General features: G+C 47.1%; 1 protein-coding gene across 6 annotated transcripts; it reads left to right on the top strand.

The window, feature by feature from the left end:
• Positions 1–7,923, top strand: tcaim (T cell activation inhibitor, mitochondrial). 6 transcript variants are annotated; one of them, XM_035607569.2, is made up of 11 exons: positions 1–149; positions 911–1,057; positions 2,166–2,298; positions 2,394–2,544; positions 2,632–2,887; positions 3,965–4,087; positions 4,334–4,431; positions 5,366–5,457; positions 5,553–5,785; positions 5,885–6,016; positions 7,302–7,923. In XM_035607569.2, exons 2-11 carry the CDS (start codon positions 1,023–1,025, stop codon positions 7,693–7,695), a joined length of 1,647 nt encoding a protein of 548 aa, XP_035463462.2. In that variant the 5' UTR covers positions 1–149; positions 911–1,022; the 3' UTR covers positions 7,696–7,923. The 6 variants fall into 6 exon arrangements, with proteins under 6 accessions (XP_035463462.2, XP_047191099.1, XP_035463465.2 ...); XM_047335143.1 differs by having other exon boundaries at positions 7,327–7,693; XM_035607572.2 differs by having other exon boundaries at positions 63–136.
• Positions 7,924–8,292: the final 369 nt, after the last annotated feature.

The following is an 8,292-nucleotide window of genomic DNA, read 5'->3' as shown; positions in this document are numbered from 1 at the left end:
CAGCCGGGGGCAGACGAAGCAGCAACAGAAGAAGAAGTAGAAGAAGAAGTAGAAGAAGTAGAAGAAGAAGTAGAAGAAGAAGAAGAAGTAGAAGAAGAAGGCAGGGGAAGGGGAAGGTCACTCGGCGGTGCGGACTGTGAGGAGCCACGGTGAGGAGGAGGGCGCACGAACCGCGATACGTTTCACAGCCGCCGTGCGGAGCTGTCGACGGCTAGAGACGCTCGCTGGAGTCGCGAAGTGCGGCCATAGTTTCTGTGTGCGTCGTTAATTTGGACTCTCAAACAACGCCGAAGCACGGACCTGTCGGCTTCCGTAGGACGTTACGCATTATCTCTGCGCGTTTGTTCCGTAAACCGGCTGCACTGAGGCCCGTCACGACGATTACATCATCGTGAAGTCCAGTGACAGCCACGGCGTCGACGTGTGTGTCTGTTGACATGGGATAGAGTGGGCCAACAACAGTCCGGCAAAGTCTCGCTCCTCCTGTTCTCTCATCTGCTCTGGTCGCATGATTCATAAATCACTGGTTTGCTCTATGAAATGTCCGAAAACATGAATTTTTTCTCAGTATTTTTTCAAAAAATGTTGGATGACATTTCACTCAAATCGTGTAGGACCAATAAAACGCAAGCTCACATAAATTCAGTATTTTAAAAAATTGTCTTAAAGGGACAGTAATATTGTGTAAATCACGATCATTCCGGGGTGGGGGGACGATATATCGCGTAAGGAAATGTCCATAATAACATGAGGCGTAAGTGTTTATGACTAAGCTTGTCTGAGAAATTTGTCGCTTATTGATCGCTGGTTTGTAACATTTAGTCACGTTAAAACATGAAGCGTTTTAGAACGTCCCTGCAAAGTCAGTGATTTCCTCCTGCTTGAATTAATTCATTTTCCCGGGACGCAGGGTGACGACACGTCGGGGAGATCATGGCGCCTCCCGTGACGGCTGCGCTGCTGATGGACAGGCCGGAGAGGCCGTGACTTCAACGCCGATCTGATGACGAGCAGCGCCGGCCATGTCTGTGAACTCGCTCCTGCGATGCAGCCTCAGGTAACACTGATCTGAGACGACGACGACGACGTGGTGGTGTAATGGTTCCACCTGTAGCTGTTGTACCAGCTCTGTACACAGTATGAGAGTATGATGGCGATCCATCATATCTGTGAGACAGCCGTCTGACACACCGACACCTAAATCAAACGAATCGATTGCAAAAGAACATTGTGTCACAGATGCGCTATACCATACACATTATGACCTTCAGATTGTAATAGTGAGAACATTTAACCTCATTAAAAAGCTCTTGCTCCAGATGCTCCTGATCTCATCGTTGATGACTGTCGATGCACCGATTAGTCCAGACATCAAAGCACTTCAGTCTCCTCAACTAGAGTTAACGTTTGCAAAGGCCGCCTGTCCAGTTCTGTTCTGAAAAACAAGTGATAGATTGAACGATAATCAAAATAATGATTTGTTACATTTGTTGTTTTCGACACAAAAGAGTGTGGCGATACCCCCCCAGCAGCTCTGACTATAGTTCAATAATGAGATATCAAATATAAAAGGAAAAAAAAACATTTGCTGAGGTATAACATAGAGATTTCTCTCTTTCTTTTTTGGCGATCGATGTGGAAATAGGTGGAAATAGGACAGGAACCTCCAGAGGACAATATGTAGGTTATGGTGGTAATGGGACACAAAATAGTAGGTGATACTTTCAATGATATTTAACAATCTGCCTTATTGGCTTAAGGAACATGAGCAGTCGTTGGTCAGACATGTTGACGTAGAGATTTGACAGCATGACAAAGCCGACGTCAGAGAGTCCACGGCTAACGAAGAGATTTTCCTTAATGAACTGCAACCAACTGAGCAACCAACAGGGGACACTTTATGGTGGGGCTGATTTTCAACACGAATGAGATTTATTCTGGACCATTTTGTGCAACAACTGTATTCAACACGACGTAGAAAACATGGAGACTCATACGGAGGTCGGGTCCACCTCACAAAACTATATTGTACTCATTCAAAGTTGACAAGAAACATTCAGAACAACCTGTTCTTTGTTGCAGGTGATTATACATATATGAACACATAGTTAAGGACAATATATTCCATTTCTGTGAATATTACAACCCCCCCCCCCCCCCTGCAGGCTACAGAGGAAACGCGTGGCCATACGTTTTGTCCTGCAAAGAGCTCTGTCGGGGGCAGATGCTGTCTACGCACTCAGACCATTTTATTTTGCCGTCCATCCAGACTTCTTTGGTCAACATCCCAGAGAACGGGTAAGTCATTTATGTGTCTCGGTATAGTGGGTTATTAAGCAATATTCATCGCACATCTGTGATTATGATCATGAACATTCAACGTTGTGTTGTAGGAAGTAAACGAGAACTCATTAAAGAGACTAAATGGCTATCTGGAAAACCTGCAGAAGCCCGACTCCCGCTCACTTCAGCCTGTGAAGCTCACCTTTTACGTCAGGGACACAAAAGACAGCGGTGACATGCAGCCAGACCTCCTCATCTCAGGTACTGGTTCCATTGATATTGCTCATCATGTTTCTTTTGTTCTGTTTTAAGACCTCTATCTTCAAAAATCTCCCGTCTGGTTCTCAGGGTTCCGGTCGGTGAGTTTCACGCTGCATACTCAAGATGTCTTGAGCACAGTGGTGAATATCTTAAAGTCCTGCAGCCTGTCGGTGGACCACATGAAGGGACTGAAAGCGAGTACAGAGACCTGTGAAAGTCCACCTGAAGCAGGTGTCCCTTTCTACCGACCTATCAGGTGGGATAAGAGCTACTACACCTTCACTGGCTTCACAGACCCTGAGCAGGAGCTACAGCAGGCCAGACGAGTGGAGCCGACACTCGGGTTAGTAAGACGGAACCTCAACTCACGAGCATATAGCACCCAATGTGGGCCACTGTATAAAACCTCAGCGTTATACCTCAATAAAGATATACCAAACAGTTCAAGGCATGCCTCAAGGCTCAAGGCTCAATGCTTGGACCCCCCTTTTCACCATCTAAATAGTCTCCCTTGGTCAAATAATTTGCCCCCTCTTTGGACATTTTCTAAAAACTCCTTAAAACCCACCTGTTCACCAAGGCCTACAATCCCTTATGCCTTTTGTGTGTGCGTGTGTGTGTGCGTGTGTGTGCGTGTGTGTGCGTGTGTGTGCGTGTGTGTGTGTGTGTGTGTGTGTGTGTGTGTGTGTGTGTGTGTGTGTGTGTGTGTGTGTGTGTGTGTACTTGTCCTTGTCCTTCTGGTTCAAAACCATCGTTCTGAAGACATTTTGAAGTTGTGAGGACATTTTAGCAATTTCAATGTTTGAGGGTCAAGACTTGATTTTAGGGTTTGGGTTAAAATTGGATTTAGGGTTAGGGGCAGGGTTAGGAGAGAAGTGTGTGTGTGTGTGTGTGTGTGTGTGTGTGTGTGTGTGTGTGTGTGTGTGTGTGTGTGTGTGTGTGTGTGTGTGTGTGTGTGTGTGTGTGTGTGTGTGTGTGTGTGTGTGTGTGTGTGTGTGTGTGTGTGTGTGTGTGTGTGTGTGTGTGTGTGTGTACTTGTCCTTGTCCTTGTCCTTCTGGTTCAAAACCATCGTTCTGAAGACATTTTGAAGTTGTGAGGACATTTTAGCAATTTCAATGTTTGAGGGTCAAGACTTGATTTTAGGGTTTGGGTTAAAATTGGATTTAGGGTTAGGGGCAGGGTTAGGAGAGAAGTGTGTGTGTGTGTGTGTGTGTGTGTGTGTGTGTGTGTGTGTGTGTGTGTGTGTGTGTGTGTGTGTGTGTGTGTGTGTGTGTGTGTGTGTGTGTGTGTGTGTGTGTGTGTGTGTGTGTGTGTGTGTGTGTGTGTGTGTGTGTGTGTGTGTGTGTGTGTGTGTGTCTTCTTGCTCCATGCTAATGTCCGTCGTGACATAGTGGCTTCACGTTTCCTTTTCTTTGTCAGCTTGTGGCTGAGGAACAACGAACCCGAGGCCACGAAGAAGCACAACGCTAGTCTTCCCCGAAGAGAAGAGCTGAAGAGACTGAAGAAGGAACTGTGTCACAGATTCAATCTGGCTGATATCAGGTACAGTACTCAGTTCTTCCACTGACAAACACTGTAGCCCACCTGGATGTGTCTATTTGCCCCTGTCTCAACAATCCGATGAGCCTTGTTCATAATAATCAGCAGCTCAGTCCTGGCTCCTTTGGATTCCATCACGTTGGTTTCATTTGGATATAGTTTCCCGATCTGGACTGGGAATGTGTGCATGAACTAGTCGGACAGTAGTGTACATCTTACAGCATGTTACTATGACTGTGTGGTGTGCAGGTGGCAGCGCAGCTGGGGAGTGGCCCACCGGTGCTGTCAGCTACAGAGTCTGAGCCGCCTGTCTCAGCAGAACCCAGAGGCTCTGATCCACCTTCAAGGTACAGAGTGTCAGTGAGCAGAGGACAGTGATCCACGCCTCTAAACACGGTCTGTCTTCCTGACCACAGCTCGTGATTTATTTTCACTTTAACTGAAGGGCCGCCACAGCTAAACACATGTCAGGTTTCATTGTGATCTCCTCAGGATGCTTCCTGTTTGTCTTAATTGTCTCCTTACATTCTTCATTTGCATCCTTTCCTTAGAGGGCTAAACTGTGCAAGTTTTTTTGTGTGTGTGTGGGGGGGGGGTTGGGCAATCAAAACAGACTTAAAGGGGCAGTAAGTGATTCTAAAGCAATACATGTTTTGTAAAACTCTGCCTCGGATATTTCCTCACGGTCCGCTAGCTGTCGGCTCTGTGCCCCTGCCGGACCAAAAATCCGGGTTTTCGGCTCAGCCCAGGCCCCGGAAATCGAAAACAAAAAAATGGACGACACCTCAGAACAGTCACAGCGTTTATATTCACAGGGTTAAGTGAGTAGAGGGAAGAATGACAGGAGTAACTCTGCCTCCGGTACAGTAGGTGGCGCTCTGCCAGCGTACAACAGGTCGGAATAAGGCCTTTTTCTTCCGCCCGACTTTTGTCAAAATCACAGTTATCTAGGTCTGTGAACTGGGGTGTGAGAACTACATTACATGGCGTTTGAGAAACCGGGGTATTGCCGTAACCTGAATATAATCAGATTTTTAAACTGCATGTAAACGCATCATTCAACAACATCACTCTTAGACACCTTAAGAGACATGCTAGCGACAGACGCTACGACTTGCGTAGCGCGTCCATTCTCAGGGCCGGTTCGCGGGTCGGCCAGTGCAGTAAAATCATCAACAACAACAACAACGAAGAGAAAGACGAGCTTTCTCCAAAAATCGCTTACTGCCCCGTTAAGTGGATGAAGCTCCTCTTCAATCTTCTCCTCCAACGTCTGTGCAGGACACACTGTTGTGTTTGCCGACCAGTCAGGGATGAACGCCTCTGGACACATCATGCTGGGAACCATGGACGTTCACAGTCAGTGGATTAAAGTAAACGCAAGCGACAGAGCTCCTGTTGTCACATTTTACCTTGAGTGTTTCCTCTTTTTTTTTCTGAGCCCTGCTCTGCTCGTATGTGTCTGCAGCTGTTCCAGCAGCTCCCCAGCTATCGCAGCCTGCAGCAGCAGACGGACTGGCTGAAGGAGAGGATCGGCCTCCTGCTGGGGGGCACCCAGGTGGTCCACGTGGAGAGGCTGGGCCCAGTTCAGCCCATCGCCGAGCACTACGGCACCCTCAGTACCTTCCACAAGAGGCTGGTGTCCCCACACCTCCGCCTGCACCCCCGGAGCCTGCAGGGGCTCTCCATTTTATTGGAGAAGTAAGCAGTCACACGTTAACACTTCAGCACTACGCCTCAGAACACACGACTCACTGCTGCGTGCGTCCTACATCATCTGTTGACTTGTGTCAATCGCAGCCACCGCACTAACCCCAGTCTTCACGAGATGGGTCACTTCATCATCCCCGCCAACTGTGACCCTCCCAGGCTGCAGGTCTTCCTGCAGGGCCACGCCGCCGAAGCCAGACGGCGCACACAACAGAGAAACCGGTGAGTCAAACGTATCACTTTGTTCTATTAAAGTTACAGTGTGTAATATTTAGAAGAAGTCATTCACAGAAATTTAATATATCGTCCATAACTATGTGCTCATATATGTATAATCACAATGTTTTTTCGTCAACTCTGAATGAGTTAAATATAGTTACATGAGGTGGACCCGACCTCCGTGTGAGTCTCCATGGTTGCTACGTCGCGTTGAATACGGTTGTTGCACAAAACGGTCAAGAATACGTCGCATTCGAGTTGAATTTTCAGACGCTGTCGGAAACCGGAAATGGAATCAGCGGTGCGTCGCCATAAAGTGTCCCCTGTCGGGTGCTCAGTTGGTTGCGGTTGCAACTTTACCACCAGATGCCAAAAATTACACACTGGGGCTTTAAGTCTTATGCCGAGTTTACACTCTGCGATTTTAAGGCCAATTTTTTTTCCCGCTCGCCGACCAATCCTGGAGCTCGCCGCAAATCGGAGGAAGATCGGTGTGAAATCAGGGCTCGTTCACCGGCACTCGTTCGCAATGTGTGAAGCCCTCTCCTGTAGTGCGAGCCTTGAAACACAGGGGAGGAACTGTAGCACAACAACACTCTTCACCGATATTCTCTGCCTTTTCCTTTTCTGTGTTTCTGAACAAATCATCACGGAGACTATTCGCAGGTCTTGTTTCTGTCGCGTTGTCCGTTTTCACCGCCACAGATGACGTGAGCTCGAGCCACATATTAATACGTCAAGTCATTTTCTCTCCATCCACACAACACACACACAGCACAGACCGTCCGCTCAAACTACTTCCCGTTTCTGCCCTTTCAATATAAGAGTATCCTTCAATATGTAAGAAAGTGACAAACAATCCCTGTTTCGTGGGTTGTATCGCATATTCTCTCACGACTAAGGTACTTTGGAGACATTTATTTTAAAAAAAAGTTTTGGGGATTTTTAAGCCTTTGATGACATAATAGTATTCAGCGTGAAAGTGGGGAGTGAGTGGGGAGGACATGCATCAAAGAACCTGCAGCAGGAGGACCCAAGCCTCTGCACATGGGGCGCCGACGCTACCCCAGTGAGCTAACTGAGACATTTCTCCTGTTGAAGGACCTTGTGGTGTGTGGCTTTACAAATAAATGTATTATTAGTATGAAGGGTACGGAGATCTTACGACTCCGTGTAGTGTGTTCTTGGCATTAGTTACCTGAAAAACCGAAAAGGGCTTGAGATACTGTCCGACGATCGCGGCCGCTCGTCACAGATCGACCTCGGCCACCTCATTCTGGTGCGTCAGCTTTGTTATTGACTCTTGTGTCCAGGCTGCAGGCGGAGGAGGAGGCTGCGGTGAAGCTCTGTCTCCAGAGTCTGTCTCTGGGGAGTCTGAGCAAGGAGCCGAGCGTCAGCTCCGGGCAGATGATCCAGTGCTGCAAGAGGCTGGTGGAGCAGCGCTCGCCCCTCATGCAAGGCTTCCACGTCTGCATCTCCCACTTCTACTCGGTCATGCAGGACGGGGACCTGTGTCTCCCCTGGAACTGGAAGAGCTGAACTCCCAGAGAGAGAGAGAGACACAGGGTTTCACTCAGTCCAGACTCGGACAGAGGTGTTTGTTCTGGCAGCACTTATACACATCTTCAACATGTCAGGACGTCACAACGGATGGAGACCTGAGGTGGTTCGTTCAAGATTAATGCGGACTCGGAACAAAAAGCACTTTATCCTCCCGCTGGAAAGAGCCAAAGAGAAAGAGAAATGGATGGTCAGATTGAGGGCTCCCCCCATGGGGACATCATTGAAATGATGAAAATGAAAACGATTAAAAACACTAATGCTGCATAAAATGTTAGTTTTTTTGACAGAAAGTCAGAGAAGCAGATGTTGTTGATGGTTTTGTAAATTAAATGCTATTAAATACTGTTGTTTATGTTCCATTATTAAAAAATGAATATCAAAATCAGGTGCAAACAGAGGATGCCTTTCAAGATAACTACATTATAGACTTTTCGTACGATACATGAATAAGAACTCAATACTTTTTTTGGCCTCAATAGCAGCCCTTCTGTGTGTTGACAAGAATGAATGTCAACAACAGTCCAACAAAGTCTCGCTGTTCCTGTTCTTGTCGCATGATTAATAAATCACTGCTTTGCTCGATAAAATGTCCGAAAATATGGATTTCTTAGTATTTTTCCTGAAGGCACCATGTCTACAACTTGATTTGTTTTGTCTGAGGCGAGATCACACAATTTAGTATAAAGAAATGGTCATAAAAGGACGATAATATTGTT

Source organism: Scophthalmus maximus, chromosome 10 (assembly GCF_022379125.1).
Source record: "Scophthalmus maximus strain ysfricsl-2021 chromosome 10, ASM2237912v1, whole genome shotgun sequence".
In the NCBI taxonomy this organism is placed as follows: domain Eukaryota; kingdom Metazoa; phylum Chordata; class Actinopteri; order Pleuronectiformes; family Scophthalmidae; genus Scophthalmus; species Scophthalmus maximus.
This window is presented reverse-complemented; position numbering and strand designations above follow the sequence as displayed.